The sequence below is a fragment of the Bombyx mori genome, chromosome 10 (genome assembly GCF_030269925.1).
Source record: "Bombyx mori chromosome 10, ASM3026992v2".
In the NCBI taxonomy this organism is placed as follows: domain Eukaryota; kingdom Metazoa; phylum Arthropoda; class Insecta; order Lepidoptera; family Bombycidae; genus Bombyx; species Bombyx mori.
This window is the reverse complement of record NC_085116.1, coordinates 5,282,591-5,299,878: the sequence shown is the minus strand read 5'-3', so window position 1 is coordinate 5,299,878 and position 17,288 is coordinate 5,282,591. Positions and strand designations below refer to the sequence as shown.

Sequence of the window (17,288 nt, the reverse complement as noted above, 5' to 3'; positions counted from 1 at the left end):
AAAAAAAAGGGGGGGGGGGCAAATTTACAGAGCCGATGCTGAAAATCAGGAAACGGTTAATGCAATAAAAAAACTCCTCATTTTATCTTGTTTTCAATTCACCTTATAAAACATCAATTTCTATATCATCAAAAATAAATAAATAGCTAAAGATGTGCTTTGTTGGTCTTTTTGGTTATTTTGATAATAGAATGTTGATTCAATTTAATAAAAAAAAAATTAACGCCGGAAGTGCGCATCTATTTTGTTGGCTAGCTGTGAGCCAGCGCCGGTAGGTCGCCATATTTGTGGCGAACAAAGTGTTCAGTTAAATTATCGTCGTCCACGACGAAAGGGAGTGCACTACTCCCTTTTTTAATTTGGAAAGTTTTTAATTGTGTATTTACCGCTAGGTAAACAATTGTATAGTACGGGGAGTTGTATTTTCTTTATTTTGTAATCATAAACATGGCTTTCTAAAATGTCGGCCTTGTACGTAATATCGTTACCTCCTCGCGGAGTATCCCGCTTAGTTTTTGTTGATGTTGGAAGAATCAAGGATGGACAAAAAATTAAATCGATCAACTCAACCACAGTCGAGGGCATCAGCCGTCGACTGTAAAAAGCACTCCGGTAAGTTAGAGAAGGTCACTCTTCAGTGACTTCCGTTTTTAGGTTGACAACATCAACAACCTGTTTAATGTGATGTGCACGCAATAGTATTTTGTTGTTGGTATTTGTTAATTTGTTGACATATAGATCTTTGAATGATGTTGCTGCCGACCGAGAGATGTCAATCATCTATTGGCTTACTAACCATTGGCATACACTGCACTACACTTGTCCATTTCTAGACTAAGGCTTTAGATCAACGCCACTGAGCCCGCTTTTCGTGCCCATCAAGATCTTAATCTCAATTTGCTGATTTTGTCACAAAAATTTGCATACAGCTGGTATTTGTGTTAAGAGCCTAGATTTTGATTGTAGATTTGACTCACAAGCCTTGGCCCCGCAACAATAAGAAACGTGAAGGTCCTGGTGGCACACCTAAAAATGAACCATTTCGGAAAAATGTATCTGTACCAAGAGGTAGGGGTTCAGGTGACAGAAGATCACGTCCTCGTGAATCAGCCAGTTCACAAATGGATGGAACTCCGAACTCCAGGTAAGGAAAAAAACACTCATTTGGTCTCTTGATATAATTTAATCTAATGATATGTAATAAATTCATCACAAATAGATTTCTTCGCCTTAGTTCATTTACTTAGTAGATATATGTCTTAAATCCAATTTTTGATTTCTTATAAATTTTGTAGGCTAGGGGATGATGATGAACCAGAAATAGGCTCAGTTTTTGTGCCTGGCAGTAAGAAACAGAACTTCAATCATTTGTTGAATTTTATGTACCCCACTAGGGGTAACATAGAACGCAGTGAACGGCGAGGACCACTGTTGCAACGTCAACAATTCCACCGTTTATCTTTTCGACAAGATCATGATCTGTACCTAAGAGCTTAGTAAGTTAATCTGTCATATCAAATTAGTTTTGGAAAGTATAAGAAATCAAGGAAATATAATTAACAGATTTTAATGATTAAATATCCTCTTTTCTTTTTAGTTGTCAATTTGTAGTGAAGGAAGATTATGATTACAAGATAAACTCATTGGATCCTGATGTGCCAATTAAATGGGATGAAATTGAAGAAATTGTGAGTTCAATAATTTGAATACCAATAACACCATTTAGATTACATAGTACACAAAGAACTCATGAGAATACATTGACTGTTGTGCAATACTATTAAAAAAACAATTATCCATAGTCAGGGTGTAAGAAAATTGATGCCATAGCCGAAACAGTAAATTACCTTGTTTTCGGCAATGGTTTAAAAATCCTTGGTTTGTATATGCTCAAATATAATTTGTATTTTTCTATTTGTGTATTTTAATCTCAAAAGTAAAAATTAAAGGCACTAAATAAATAGCGGAATTCAGAAAAAATATTAGTATTTCTAAATTGAAGTACTAGAATGAAATGAATTTCAGTATAAAACATACATTAGAATAAACATATTTTATACTTTAGACTGAAGGCTGTTAGGATAGGATTTAAGGAGGTTTATTTCAGTATAGACTTGAAATTACAAAAAGAGATTGTACAACCCATAAAATTAAAATTATGTTTATTCTCTTCAGGTTGTAAGAAGCACTGGAAAGTCTGAATGCCCTATATGTTTGGGGACCCCAGTAGCTGGCCGTGTAGGTCTCTGTAGCCATGTGTATTGTTGGGCATGTGTTCTTCACTATGCTGCAGCGCATGAAAAACAACCTCCACCTTGTCCAGTGTGTACTGCACCCCTCAATGTTAAAGACATGAAACCTACTAAAATGCTGCAGTGGGATGCTCCTGCTGAGGAGGTAAGATTCTGATAAACGTGGTAACTGAAGAAATAATGAGTATGAGTAAATTGTGACAAGCATTGTTTGTCAAATACTGTATAAATATACAAATTTTTGTGATTCTAATGTCTCTAGAGATACACCTCACCTAATCAAGGAACCGTATTTAAAGCTTTTGCCATGTTGTTAGTGATAAAATATATATAACATAAAAATCAATTGAACATTTTGACAATGATTTTAAAAACACATTTGTAAAATGGATGGATTTAAAAAAACAATTGATTAATCATTCAATAACAAAAATACTTCCTTGACCAATGGTTTTGAAAAAATTGTCTTAGAAATTTGTAAGAAATTCATCATTTCATCATCATCATTTCAGCCTATCGTAAGAAATTATAGTAACATAAATCTACATAAAAAACAATACAATAAAGTAACATGAAGTCATTTATCAATATCATTCTACTTGTCTTGCGGGTGAAATATTTTGATAGGTAAAATTACAAACTGATTATTAAGATAATTTTGTGTCATCTGTACAAATTAGCAAAATGTTAAACATGGTAAAAGTTCTCAGGATTATATAAAAAGAAAACATTCTCTCATTCTCAGCCAGTAAGTGATTTGTTGTTGTTTGTTGGTTTAATGCTGTTTTGGCCTTGCAAGAAGCCAAACTAGTTGCCAAATCATCAAATCAAAAACAAATGTATTTTTAGAAAAAATAGGTAAATATCATTGTATACATCATAAATGTACTCTAGATTTACTATTACCTAATATTCATTACTCTTACTAAAAAAATGATATACTAAGCTGAGCAGGTAAGTTCTATCTAAAAGTGGTAGATTCCATCGAAATTCTAAAATGTTATCATATGTACATCTTCTCTATTAAAATAATTCTTAATTTTTTCTTATAGATGACATTTCATAAATTCATTTCATAAATTGTGTCGTTCTAAAAAGGAATAAATTACGTTATTTTATTAAAAAAAGTATGTAAAATTTCCATTTTAATTAGTAGAAAGACACAGCAACAATTATATTTTTTAAATATCCAGGTAACAATGCGACTTGTTCGTCGCCTGCGTGGCTCTACAATAGTGGAAGTTGCACCACTGCGGGGTCAGGTCACTGATTCTATCCCCTCATCTATTTTGCCAATAGAGAATATCCATAGTGCACCATTTTGTAAAATGTTTTCTGCAAACAAACATCAGGTATATATAATAGTATAAAACACAAGTTTATTATACATTGACAATCTTTTTTTTTTATTATAAAATATTGTGAAAATTATCATGATTGATCTATTTTTGTTCCTAAAATGCGCACGGCTCACACCACTCTTGGGGTAAAGTGGTAACCAAAGTCCTCGGAGCTTACTGTAAAATTTGCCATCCACCATAAATTCAAACAAGGTTACTTTTTATTTTGAGTGACTCTTTCTGATTTTTTAATCTGGAATATCACAATGTTTGCTAACAGAAATAGACTACCTACTTGTGTGTAGTATAAATCGCCCCCTACCATTTGTAATTTCGTAAATCTGTATCACGAACATAAAAAAAAATTCATTATATTATCATAAAATTTTACAGATTCATGAAATTTTAAAAAGGGAAAGAAATGAAATAGAAACCCAAATATTGGAAGAAATAGATACCACAGAAATAGTTTATCTAGAACAGGCTTTGCAAATGCTTAAACAGAAAGAAGATAAAATTGGACAAAAAAATGAGATGCTGAAAATTGATGTTGAAAATAATGAAGTCCCTCCTCCTATTGTGTATGAAAAGCAGGAGGTTAATGAAAACAAACTTGATTGGTTTAATGTTACTGACGATGGAGCTGCTTGTATGGAAGATATTCAAAATGAAATAGCAAATATTGATTTCAAAGAAACCAAATGGAACCCTGATGCTCCTGAATTCTCTCTAAATGAGGGTACTACTATACAGGCTTCAACTCAAGATGGAATAAATGATGTTTTTCTATCAGAAACTGATAATACGGACACAAATAAATACATAACAGATATTGACAAACAAAATCAGGCAAAATATTTTTATTTCTATCAAGGTTAGTCGATCACTATTTGAATACTGCAGCTTAGCTTGAGAAACTAAGTAGAAATTTCAGTTGCTAAGAATAATAGTCAATCTAACTTTTGGACTGGAATGCATTGCTCATTAAAGCATAAATAGTCAGGACACTGGTACTGAACAAATTTAAAAAACATACCTACCACAGTTATTATGCTTATTAATGCACATGGCATTAATAAGCATGACAACTGTGTGTTCAATGTATTACAACCATGTATAGCATAACGACTATGTTTAATGTATTACAACCATGTATTTCAATGTATTTGTCTAGATACTGCACAACAGTTTATACTTTTAAACCAAAATGTAAATCAAACACATTTTTTTGTGTATGTTGTTATCCTCAGTTTCTAATGGATTTCATGTTCTTCCATTTTGTATCATTCATTCCTCGCAAATAGCTCGAAATTATGAAATACATGTTTAGTGCTTGTGATTAAAAAGGTCTGAACTATGATTTTGTTGACACTTAAAATGCTAACACTATACATTTGCTTTGCTATTTTTTTAGTGCACCACATTTTCTTAAGAGTTTTTTTTGTTTGGTTTTATTTAAATTTGTATTAAATTGCATTTTACTGAATAAATATATATATTTTTTTATTAAATACCTAGTTCAAAGATCGCTTAAAATACAATTGCTTACATCAGATATCACAAGAAAATTAATAGGCGACTAGAGTAATGAGACATACTTATACTTTTAACATTAATGGTTTTAGCTGAAGACGGACAGCAAGTGTTTTTGAACAGCTTAAACGTGCGTATTCTGAATGAGTCTTGGGGCGCACTTGCTGCTGCACCTACAACCATCACTGGAAGGGTTCTACACCGTGAGACATTGCCCCTGACGGAACAGGTTTGTGATGAGTGCATCTTTTTTGCTAATAGTGTTTTTATTTAAAGTAATATGACATGACAAGTTGCGTCGTCCCCATATAATTGAATAAGAGCAAGAAGTTTTCCTTAAATCAAAGTAATTAATTAATCATACATTGTAAAACAATTAATATTAATAATTTTGTGTAGTTGGTTGATTTGCCTTTCAGTCGGTAAAAAGTGAAAAAAATATATGGCATAAATTTGTATACATTTTTTTACAGACAAGAAAACACATGCCATATACAGCGCATTTGCCTCTCTATTGCTCAGTAGATATAGTGGAGTTAGAACTACAACCTCCGTATGTGACAGCAAATGCACTTGAAAATTTCACTGGTGAGAATAGCAAATAATATCTTGATGGCAAACAACAAGTGCTTGCTAGGATATGCTTAGTCTTCATTCCCTTTCCATTCCATGGAACCAGTTTAAATTACAACTGAAGCTTCATATTTTTCTCACAGCATACAGTATATACTTTATTTATACTATATTGTATTGCATAATAATATAGTTATTAGTGTTCTGTTTATCATATCCTACTGAAACTAGAGACTTCTGTGAGATCCAATGAGGGTTGTGTGCACCTTTGTTCATTCTTACCACAAATCAAGCTTAAGGAGTAGCAAAGCCATTACTGTAATGAAATTTATTTCAATCCCATGTTTCAACGTGAATGGCGTCATTTACATATTTGTTGAAAAATCTAAACCAAAATTTGTCGAAAAATTATTCCGTAAATTTGTCTGCACATGCTAGAAAAGTTATCACCTATAGAAGTCGTAAAATAAGTAATGATTATGAAAAATTTTGAATCTTACAGAGGAATTATATCGGCGAGCTCGAGTCCGGGCCCGCCACGAACGGGACGAAAGGCGCCGCGAGCGCGCATACCGCCGCCAGATCGAAGGACCTCCTAAGCCGGACTTCTCCTCTGATGAACTGTTTCCGCCAGCTTCGTCATCATTTTCCAGCGCTGGAGTCGACCCGCCGCTTGCCGAAGAACCGAGCCCCTCTACGAGCATGAGCTCGCCGCCTCCATCAGGCCTGTCCTTTGCAAAGGTAATATTATGCATTCATGTATTGCCATTCAATATTTTAACCCTGTAATGGCTCAATGCTATTGGTAACGAGCATGGGCGGTTTTTTCTTCTCGGAAATGTGCTATTGGCTTTCAGCAGTTTTCGTTTTCTCACTTTTAAAAACCTTATATTTTATTAAAATGGTTTATTAACAAAGAAATTACAATAAGATGAATAGTTGCTATGATATGTTCACTAAGTTTATTTTGTCTGTTTTTTCTCAACTAAAACATTATTTATTGTAGATGGCTGGTAGCAGTGGCACATGGCGCGTTCGGCCAACTGTCTCAGCTCCACCGCCACCGCCGCCGCCTGACGAGGAAGGCACGGGCCCACGTGCGCTCAACCTTAGCGACGCAATCGAGGCAGCCTTACACGCTGCACCGGTGCCCTCAACTAAGAAGAACAAAAAGTCCAAACAAAAAGTGCTTTTTGCCACTGGCATGCAACGTGCTGCCTAGTTTTGTGCAATCTTTGCACTCTATTCCTGGCTATATTTCTACTAATACTGCTACAATATGTATATTAATAGTAATTGTTTATTCATTCATTCAGGGCAATTCGAATATTATTAAATTCCATCATAAGTTTATAATGATAATTAAATCCTTTTTATTGGACACATACATACACTGCAATACTGGTGTATCATGTGAAATACTAGGTTGGAGTGCAAAAGGACTTATTTTATTACCTCTCTCCCTAATTTTTTTTACAGTTGAGTAAAATAATTTTAAAATCAATATTTTAAACATTAGCATTATCTGTTCCAAATTAAAATTAATAAACTCGCATTGTATAGTACATGTTGCATTATTAAATATTTGAAAATCATTGATTGGATTTACACAAAAAAAAATGGTGGTTGGTAGTGTTTGAAATTTAGTTCAAAATATTAAAATACAAAAAAATACTACATGTCATGTTTTTATTTCATGTATCTTTAAATTATTTAATATATGAACAGGAAAAATAATATATGCTTTGTTCCAAAAAAATTATAATGTTTAGTATGTGTTGCATAACCTGGCTTATTCTTTCTTCTAATATTTTTTAAATAAAAATTATGTTCAAATAGTGTATGGCTTTTACTTGAATTGTCTATAGTTCAAAATTTTAAGATGCTAAATTATCTATAGATTTTGCTATATTAAGGTTAAGTGGGGAATCTAGATCAGGAAATTCATTAGTGGCAATGTGCCCAAATAAACATAAGGCAACTCAAAGCGCTCGTAATGTTTGAGCTGTTGGTTGAGAACCCCCAACCATTGTGGCCGTCGCGCTATTGTCTGACTGCCGATGTAGCGCGTGAACTATATTCGGGCAGGGGGCCGAACCTCTTACGAGGTATCTGTGCCTTGGTGGCACGCAGTGTATGTGGAGGTTGACGGTCTACTAGATGTTGACCCTACTTGCCAAACGACTCCCATTGCACTCTCACCACATCCGATTTCCGCCCTGGATAACAACCTGGGTAAAGTAGGTTCGTTCTCATAGTCAACATTGCAAGCAGACCTGTGGCGCCGCTCTGAAGACACCCGACTGACGGGTCGTCAAGACCATCATCAACGACCAACGACACCGATCTTCGCGATACAGCGGCTTGTCAGGCTGCCCGGATGCGTATTTCCATTTCCGTGTTCATTAGGAGGCGGTACTGCCTTGAAACACGCACGGGTTTGTCGCGCTAACTCCCTTTACAAAATCGTGTTCAATTCAAGGCACGTTTCCTCCAATCGCGCACGGGTTTGCAAGGAGTATGCGCCTTGATTAAGCGCCACAAATCCGTGTTTGTTCGAAGGCACTTTTGTGTTTAATGAATGGACAAGAAAACTCAAACAGTCTTTAACCTTTTATTAGGACCAAAATATATCTATATTCAAAGATGTATGAGTATGGTATTGTATTGCAGGCAATCAACGTAGGTACTTATACAAATATAATTAAGTAATTTTATAAAATTAATGTTTTTTGGCAGGAGGCTCATTATCATCAATATTAGATGCAATATTATGAACACGTTTTCTTTTCACAGTTTCTGACTTGGCTGGTCGTCCTGATTCTAATGAACACGGAAATGGAAATACGCTGCCCGGATGGTACTCGTCGAACCCGTCGCGTGCGATGAAGGGTTCGGCGAATAAATCAACCCATAGACGCAGCCCACTGAGTTTCTCGCCGGGATCTTCCAATGGGTCGCTTACCGATACAGTGGTAGATTCTGCGAAGCACTGCTGTTGCTAGGGCTAGTGTTAGCTGCGTCCTCTGGTTAGAACCCCGTGAGCTCACCTCGCTCGGCTACGTTAGCATAACCTCTAACCGCATAAGGCTACCAGCTTAGGTAGTAAAAAAAACCGTTTTGTGACGGCTATCCTGCAAACACGGGATTGAATGATTTGAAGGGGTTTCAAGCTTTGTAAAATGTCACCTTATTACGAAGGGCCAATTACTTCGCTTGCAAATCATAGGATAGAGGTGTCTTAATATTGGTTAAAGAGAGTGATGGGGCTGATGGCGGAGGTGTTAACGCGCCTGTTAGGAAGTGGGCTGCTCGAAGTGGTATTCGGAGGGCGACCCCTTTTGAAGAGCACCGCTGTGCTTTTCGTGGGGTTGATGTCAATGCGCCACTTCCGGAACCACTGTCCCATTGTGGCTACTGCGATCTGGAGTCGCCGGTGTAATAGCGGCTTTTTCGAGTTTAATTAACAAGCTTATATAGTCCAGTCATTATAGGAGGTTGACCTTGGAAAATCGACATACCCAGTAGATTACCACATAAAAACTTGTGTTTTGGCATCCTAAAACTATTCTCAAAATTAATATACAATTGGATGGTCGCAAATTTTAAACTCAGGGGTCAAAGGTCACAAGTTTTTTTTACATTTCTTGCAAATATCTCGTTTTCTATGGGTTTTACGCTATTTGTATTTTGCTATCAATATTGTAGAGAATTGAATTCTCTACAAGTTTCCTATTTAACATTTTTTTATAATTTATACTGTTTTCGAGATAGAGGGCGTAGAGCGTGCGGTCAAAGAATTATCTGAGGTCAACTGGTAGTCTCGATCAAAAACTCGTAATATTATTATGGTTAAATTTTATTGCTAAACATATAATTATCATTTTTACTAACTTATTTATTTTTAGGATGCCAAAACACAAGTTTTTACGTGGTAAATATACTGGGTATGTCGAGTTTCCGAGATCACCAAATTTGGCCTAAAATTATAACTACACGTACCTACAAGCTGTGTAACAAGCTGTGAGACCATAATTTCTGTCAAATAGACAGCTGTACAAATTTGACATATGATAATGTTATTAATCGAAGATCCCACATGTTTCGTATGATTGTGGAAAATAAGATTTGTAATGGAGTCTTGAGTAAAATTTGTTAATTAGTTGAGAAAAGTTCCTTGTGAAGAGTAAATACTAAGTATGACATCACAGCGAAAAGATTATGTTTTCGAACCTTTTAAGGTAACCGAAGTGAAGTGTCGAGGTTTTGATTTTCCTAGGCCTAGAAGTGGACACAGAATTGCCTGCGACGATGTGAATTTATACTGTTTCGGAGGCTATAATCCGTTTTTACCTTTAGCAAACATAGACCTTGTGAATCCTACTTGGACATCAGCAAGACCTTTGTTTAAAGAGCTTTGGAGTTTTTCTATTGCCACTCGAAAGTGGAAGTTACACAAGGGATATGTAAACATGCCCGACGAATTGGCTTCTAATGCTATGTGTATTAATGGGCGGTATTTAATGGTCAGTAGAAAATTTATTATCAATATAAGGTGTGCAACTTTGCTCCCACTGTTTTTTTTAAATATCAGAGTATTATTGTAAAACACTATATGCTTGTGATTCAAATGAACACCATTGGTCACAACTACTAATAGAAGTAGACAACTGATAGTTTCAACATCTGGAGAATTTGGAGAGTTTTATTGTTTCTGTGTTTCTGATCTCTTGCAGCAGATGTTCAAATATATTTATGTTGAAAACAACTATGTTATTTGCTGTATTAGAGCCATTTGTCTTAAAATGCAAGACTAGATAGAATTAATTAACTTTTATAACAAACCTAAGGATTGTAAAAGTAAAGGTTTTAAGTCTAAAGGTATTGGGGCACAGTTTAATGTTAAGGTAATTATATCTAGAGAAGCTAATACTATCGGAGTATAGACAAACAGCATGAGCAAAGTTGTACCCCCTATTAATAATAATATTAAAGCACTGTTAAAGGCATATATTAATTGGCTTCTTCTCTTTTTAGATTTTTGGTGGCACAGGTGCACCATTTGGCAACAGATGTAGTAATGATGTCATTGTATGGAGGACTGGGTCAAAAGAAGCTAAGTTACAAATTCTAGATGTAACAGGAAACAGACCGCCTGGACAGTATGGCCAATCTGTTTTATGCCATGATGGTGGATTTTATGCTATAGGAGGCACCAACGGTTTTGCATATAACTGTGATATTTTCAGGTATGTTTCTTATTTAGCCTGTTAGATTAGATGCCTGGTCAAGTCCTAGATGTAACACAAATGAGCAGTGGTTTGATCCCAGAGTAGGTGTGCTAATTCAATTCCACACTATGTGCTGTCTATGCTGTCTAATACAGAGTGTGTAGGAATCTAGTTTCCCAAGAATTTATGTGTTTAAGTACCTAGCATTTGTTCACAAAATGTTACATGATGAACAAACACTTTTTTTTTATATTGGATGAGTTTGGAAAATATATATTTCATTTTGTATGTGTGAGTCAACACTCTCTTGAGACTAGATTCATGCATGACTGGGTTTTTTTGTTTTATCTGCCAGTAATTAGCAGCACCACCATGTTTTTTTTGGGTACACTTGCATTATTACATACAATAATAATACATGGACCTGTAATTTATATCTACTGAAACAATATAATTGAGACTTCAACCTCATGTCTCAAGGTGGGTGATGGATAATCTAATCCTAATGTGAATGTCTACCCACTATCACTTAAAACCAGGTAGACAGGGTCTTTCTTAACAGTATTTAAATTTGATAAAATAATATTGTTTCCAGATTAGATTTAAGGACATTAGTTTGGGAACCAATATTTGTAGGAACTGGCCAAGAAGGTGAACCATTAGGACGATATAGACATGAAATAGCTCAAGTTGGTGATAATTTCTATGTCATTGGAGGAGGAACAGGAGATTTGGCTTTTGAATTAATGGAAATACCAGTTTTTAATCTCACTACAAAATCATGGACAATATTATCGGCCAAACCTGATGATAGTATGACAAATACAATAGCACCTTTACCGAGAAAATGTCATAGTGCTGTTCAAATAGATTCACCAAATGGTGTTCAAGTGTTTGTAGCAGGTGGTTCAGATGGTCAAGCGGTTTTTGAAGATATCTGGAGGTTAGACATTGCTGATCTGCAATGGACCCTTATGAAAAAAACTCAGTTACCTCATCCTTTGTACTTCCATTCATCAACAGTCACGTCCTCTGGTTGCATGTATATATTTGGTGGGATTGAGCCTAAAGAAGATGCAAACTGTAGAAATAATATTTTGTATAAAGTATGGTTATGTATACCAAAACTCAGTGAAATTTGTTGGGAAGCACTAACTTCATTCCATCCTAATCTAGACCAAGTTGACAGAAATACATTACTAAACACTGGTGTACCATTACACTTTGTAAATAGATTACATCCAGACTGGAAATAATTGTCGAAAATGGAGGAAAGAGGCAGACTGCAGTAGTTACTTTTCTTCTAAAGCAATAATTTTTATCATTACTATATAGGAAACAGCATTACCTAAAAATGGTAGTAAATCAACCATAAATTTAACAATAATGTTTATTTTTCAAACTTTAAATTATCTTTATGTAGAACGACTTGAATGAACGAACGGACTGACTTGAAGATTTGTAAAAGCAATTTTGTGTTTTTGTGATGTGTTAATGTGAATTACGGATTATAAAATGTATATTTATTAAATTTGTTTGCATTTTAACAAATGTGATTTATTTCAGACTGTTCTTTGCACACATATTTAATATGTATTATCTAACCAATGCCTATCCATCAAACTGAAAATAATTACCGGCGCACGTTTAGTCATTTTATATCCTCAGTCATTATTATACAGCCTCTGAGAAAAGTGTTTTGTCTGTGCTAATTTTAAGGGTTTCAGTGTTTCAGGAGAGCTTCGAATTAAAGTGACAAGTATAGCTCAGTTACAATATCTCTGGACCTCGCTGGAATGTGAAGCCCCTCCCAGTTTCCCTATCGCCAGGTCCAGAGATAATGTAACCGGGTTGTACAGGTTGTGATTATTATTTTGTAAGCCTGTCACTTGCAATAAATAAATCAATTACGGAACCTATTATTTTTGGTAAGGAGTTTTCTGAGGGAGTTTTAAGTAAAGGCCAAAGCCTTTTAACCGTTTTTATTAACGTCAGTATGATGCCTGATTTTACATTTCAGTAAACCTTTAACAATAAACAACAATAACTTTAACCGTCAACAGTCCAAATACGAATTCTCAAGTTCTTCGGGCACACACTCGTAATGAGGACTACATTGAGCGGTTGGTGGTACAAGGGAAAGTCGAGGGCAAATGATCTTGCGGACGATCTCCAACACGATGGACCGACCTCATAAAATCTGTGACTCACTCCAACATAAATGATTGCTCTCATTCTGCGAAACATCGTGCCACATGGCGTCTCATCGCGAGAGCACCGGTATCGCAGGATCCGACTAATGCATGACCACGACCACTCTGTCAAGAGAGTACGAATAGGAAGAAGAAGAAACCTTTAACTTAATGTCTAATGGATACTTATTTTGGAACTATGGTTTGTTTGCAGAGACCTATCAATCAAGGGTTCATTAATACCGAATCAACTTGCCATCGGAAATTCGTGGCTTCTTTGCAATTTTATACGTAAGACCAGCTTTTTGATCTTCCAGGATTGATTCGAATAAAAACTGGTAACCTGTACTGAAAACTTCAAGGGCTTATCCTATATTTAACGGCTCCTCTCCAGAAAAATCAACCCCATAATGTCGAAAATTGTGGTGATGCATTTGGATCCAACGTGGCAGAGAATTTTTCAAGAGCATATGGCATTATGAATCAGCCCAGACATATCATGGTATTCGAAATCTACGATGCTGCTCTGGAGCGAACATTCTACCTACGTTGTTCTATATTAGATTAAATTAATTGTTTTATTCCATTAAATAGGCAAAAAAAGGCAAGCGATCGCACGACCTAGGCATACCTATAATGATTGACGGAGTTTAGACGTGAATGACGCTACCTATCCATAATAGTACGAGACGCACTTCATAAAAGCTTGTGCTTCTCCGGTTCCCAGACAAGCACACGGAGAGCACCGAACTCCGAAACACTTAGGGGGTCAAAATTCTGCCGAGTGCCGAGATTCCTATTCCGTCCCCCGACGCGATGGCGATAGATTGATATACAGAGAGGAGTGTTCCCTTTTACGCCCCATTGCCTGCTATTGCGTGATAGTGCATTCCTAGTAGCATTATCCTGCCATGATCCGTCGCTGTCAAGTATCGTAGCCACCAGATTTGGTAGCGACATGAAGGTTCTGATTTGTGCGACGTGGACACGGCGGCGCTTTTATATTGCGAGGCAGACCGATCTAAGTAGTAGGTATTTGTAGTAGTGACCAGAGCTCGAGGAACAGGAGAACTTGGACACAAGGATTTATTTGTTTGATACTTATCTTTCATAAGTTTTGGGGCGCTCAATACTTCGGGCATAAGTATGTACCGTGAATAAAATAATAGTTACCGTGGAAAATAAGGTGGACGAGCAACAGTCGCGATTCTTGGCTTGCCGATTTTCTTAGTCGTTTTTATAGGACGGGTTACTGTCGCCCACTGAGTTTCTCGCCGGATCGTCTCAGTGGGTCTCGATTCCGATCCAATGGTAGATTCAGCGAAGCACTGCCCTTGCTAAGGCCAGAAATTTGCCAGACTGAGCTCCGTGAGCTCGCCTACATGTTAGATGAAACTTATAACCCCGCGAGGTTACTAGGATAGATAAAAAAAAAACGAGGTGGCTGTCTTTTTATTTCTGGATATGGATAATAGTTATTTTAAATTTTCTGACAAAGCTGATACCTCTGAAAGATAGGAAGTATGAACTATGTACATGCTTTACGTCTAAGTTGTTTTATAATCTTCATAACAAAAAATCGGACACAAGTCACATAGGGAGCTCTAGCCCCCTAGCATGATTCACAGTTCTTTTAAATGAAGAAAAACAATGAGTTAAGGCATTTTGAAATTGGAATAATAATATATTCCATACTTCGCGGCAGAAATAGGCAGGGTGTTTCTTTTTTTTTTACGCATGTCCGCGCCTTGTGTTCCGTTCCACTAGTTCTACCACCGCTAATAATTATTGAAATTTTAATAGATAGAGCACGCAACTATTTAATAGATAGAGCAAGATAACGCAAATAGAGCGTGTTTCGTTTTCTTTTCTGGCTCTGGGTGTGTAAACGTGATCAGTCAATATACTGCTAAGTGGTTAGGCCATACACATCATAATATGAGTGCCGCCACCCATCATGAGACATGAGGTCTAAATCTCAAATCTCAATGTCTCAGTCTTAGTATAATGACTGTCCCAACTCCCACCCTTTAATCCGGAACATATTGCTTATTATGTACCAGCGTTTTTTTGTTGCTTTTGTAGGCATAAGAACATGTCCACCTGTGGATGAGTCATCACAAAACATATTGCAAATAGGTGGGGTCAATTTAACGACAGTTAACAGTTAAATTCGTTACAAAATTAATTTGCGTACAACTACTATAACATGTTTGTTGGTAATACTTTAAAACGTATTTAACAGATCCAATACTAAAACTTTTTTCGTTCAAGGGTACTTGCTCCTCTTCAAGGGTAAATAATGGCACAGTAAAGAGTGTCGTTAGCACGCAACAAGTCCTAAGCGCGTCGGCGTAGGACGTGCGTCGAGTCGGGACGCTTATGTATTGTCGCGGTTTCGCGCCAATTCACGGCCGCAGTGATGGGACGCGCGCTCCGCGGACGGGACACGCTTGCATCGAACACCGTTGCTCGTGATCCGAATGCGTTTAGCCGAAAATTATCATTTTAAATCGAAAGTTTTAATTCGCATTCTAATCTCGCAATACGATTTTAAAAGCGGAATCATGAATTTAAAACAAAAAAAAAAACCTGGTGACGTCCGTCTTGTCGATAACATTATAGTATGATGCAAATAGATACTTGTTATTATTTGAGCTGCATGCTGCAGAATAATCTTTGGGGCCGATCTGTTGACTTTAAATTAGTGATGAGAGATGGTTGAAGAGATGAATACTACGCCCGCGTCGGCACCTCACCGTTCGCCGACTCCAGAACTGCACGCGGCTTACACAACTTTCGAAATTCTGGTTGCTTTAGTGGCAGTCATCGGCAATGCTATGGTGATATTTGTGTTTCGTCGCGATCGGAGGTTGCGACGTCGAACTAACTATTATATAGTGTCTCTAGCCGCAGCCGATTTTCTAGTAGGCCTATTGGGGATACCGTTTGCTATTCTAGCTTCGGTAGGATTGCCGAGGAATCTCCATGCGTGTCTCTTCACAGTTTCATTACTAGTGATGTTGTGCACAATCAGTATTTTCTGTCTGGTGGCCGTCTCTGTGGATCGATACTGGGCTATTCTTCACCCCATGTGTTATTCCAGAAATGTCCGGACAAGAACTGCTATAGGTGAGTTTAATGAAAATCTCATTTTTTTATAGGTTTTTTTTAATTATAATTTTCCTTTTAAATCACTTAATGGCAGAGTTCACATTTTATTCTGTTTGAATGTAAGTAGATGAACATTAGCATTTAAATACAATGGTATCTATATCTTATATGGGGTACGGACGTAGAGATGTAATGGTGTTATTGTTATGAAAATAAAATTTATAAATGAATTGATTGAGTTGAGATATTTATGTTTTGCAGTGATATTACAGTGAAAATGTTATAAAAGTAACAAAACAATAACTCCATTAAACCATTTACGGCTTAACCTCCTGTCAGACTAGTTGTTATTGATCAAATGAGGGGAGTGCTCTGAGGAATTGTTCGAGATGATACCGGCATCTCGTTTTTACCATCGCACCGCCCGCCACCGGAGTAGAGTTCATCCATACTACCTGGATCCACTGCGGTCATCCACAGTGCGTTTCCAGAGATCTTTTTTGCCACGTACCATCCGGCTATGGAATGAGCTCCCCTCCACGGTGTTTCCCGAGCGCTATGACATGTCCTTCTTCAAACGAGGCTTGTGGAGAGTATTAAGCGGTAGGCAGCGGCTTGGCTCTGCCCCTGGCATTGCTGAAGTCCACGGGCGACGGTAACCACTCACCATCAGGTGGGCCGTATGCTCGTCAGCCATAAAGGGAAATAAAAAAAAATAGACAATTCAAAACATTGAAAAAATAAAATTAACGCGACGCGGTATTCTGTATAAAGGTGTTCTTCATTATTTAAAAATATATTCTAAAAAATATATTCTAAAATTATATTTTCGAGACGCGCAAAAACATAAGGACAATATATTCTCACTTGTGTTTATTACTATAAGTTTTTTATGTTCTTTATATGAGCTTTAATATTACGTTCGAAGTAATTCCCACTTTATCCCAGTATCAATTTTTGGATTTCATTAAATTTTTGCAATTTATAAATACAGTAATTTATTACGACGGACTTAAACTTACCGAAGATAGTTAAGTGCCTAATTTTAGTTTT

The 17,288-nt window shown here is 36.5% G+C and overlaps 3 protein-coding genes and 1 long non-coding RNA gene across 4 annotated transcripts in view; 3 read left to right on the top strand and 1 right to left on the bottom strand.

Annotated features, from left to right (window-relative positions):
* The first annotated feature begins 58 nt into the window (after nucleotides 1-58).
* Nucleotides 59-7,537, top strand: LOC101736945 (E3 ubiquitin-protein ligase RNF10). The gene is made up of 11 exons (XM_004930360.4): nucleotides 59-612; nucleotides 967-1,144; nucleotides 1,296-1,496; nucleotides 1,598-1,688; nucleotides 2,176-2,397; nucleotides 3,446-3,604; nucleotides 3,986-4,466; nucleotides 5,218-5,354; nucleotides 5,599-5,713; nucleotides 6,201-6,439; nucleotides 6,705-7,537. Exons 1-11 carry the CDS (start codon nucleotides 522-524, stop codon nucleotides 6,918-6,920), a joined length of 2,130 nt encoding a protein of 709 aa, XP_004930417.1. The 5' UTR covers nucleotides 59-521; the 3' UTR covers nucleotides 6,921-7,537.
* On the bottom strand, nucleotides 6,703-9,733 carry LOC134199487 (uncharacterized). The gene is made up of 2 exons (XR_009973998.1): nucleotides 9,701-9,733; nucleotides 6,703-8,832 (listed from the first exon to the last, which is right to left on the bottom strand). It is a non-coding gene; the product is annotated as an uncharacterized LOC134199487 (long non-coding RNA).
* LOC101736726 (kelch domain-containing protein 10 homolog) lies at nucleotides 9,457-12,480 on the top strand. The gene is made up of 3 exons (XM_004930358.5): nucleotides 9,457-10,224; nucleotides 10,736-10,947; nucleotides 11,525-12,480. Exons 1-3 carry the CDS (start codon nucleotides 9,898-9,900, stop codon nucleotides 12,183-12,185), a joined length of 1,200 nt encoding a protein of 399 aa, XP_004930415.2. The 5' UTR covers nucleotides 9,457-9,897; the 3' UTR covers nucleotides 12,186-12,480.
* Nucleotides 12,481-15,399: 2,919 nt separating this feature from the next.
* The window catches only part of LOC101736582 (adenosine receptor A2b), a 58,489-nt gene continuing 56,600 nt past the window's right edge, over nucleotides 15,400-17,288 (top strand). The window contains exon 1 of the mRNA XM_004930357.4: nucleotides 15,400-16,253. Coding sequence (XP_004930414.1) covers nucleotides 15,839-16,253 — 415 coding nt within the window. The 5' untranslated portion in view covers nucleotides 15,400-15,838. The remainder of the gene's footprint in view (nucleotides 16,254-17,288) is intronic.

Coding starts and splice junctions, on each gene's coding strand:
- LOC101736945 (XM_004930360.4), top strand. CDS start 522: ATGTTGGAAGAATCAAGGATGGACAAAAAATTAAATCGATCAACTCAA. Junction 2,398..3,445: donor GGGATGCTCCTGCTGAGGAG/GTAAGATTCTGA, acceptor TTAAATATCCAG/GTAACAATGCGACTTGTTCG. Junction 3,605..3,985: donor TTTCTGCAAACAAACATCAG/GTATATATAATA, acceptor AAAATTTTACAG/ATTCATGAAATTTTAAAAAG.
- LOC101736726 (XM_004930358.5), top strand. CDS start 9,898: ATGACATCACAGCGAAAAGATTATGTTTTCGAACCTTTTAAGGTAACC. Junction 10,225..10,735: donor TTAATGGGCGGTATTTAATG/GTCAGTAGAAAA, acceptor TTCTCTTTTTAG/ATTTTTGGTGGCACAGGTGC. Junction 10,948..11,524: donor TATAACTGTGATATTTTCAG/GTATGTTTCTTA, acceptor TATTGTTTCCAG/ATTAGATTTAAGGACATTAG.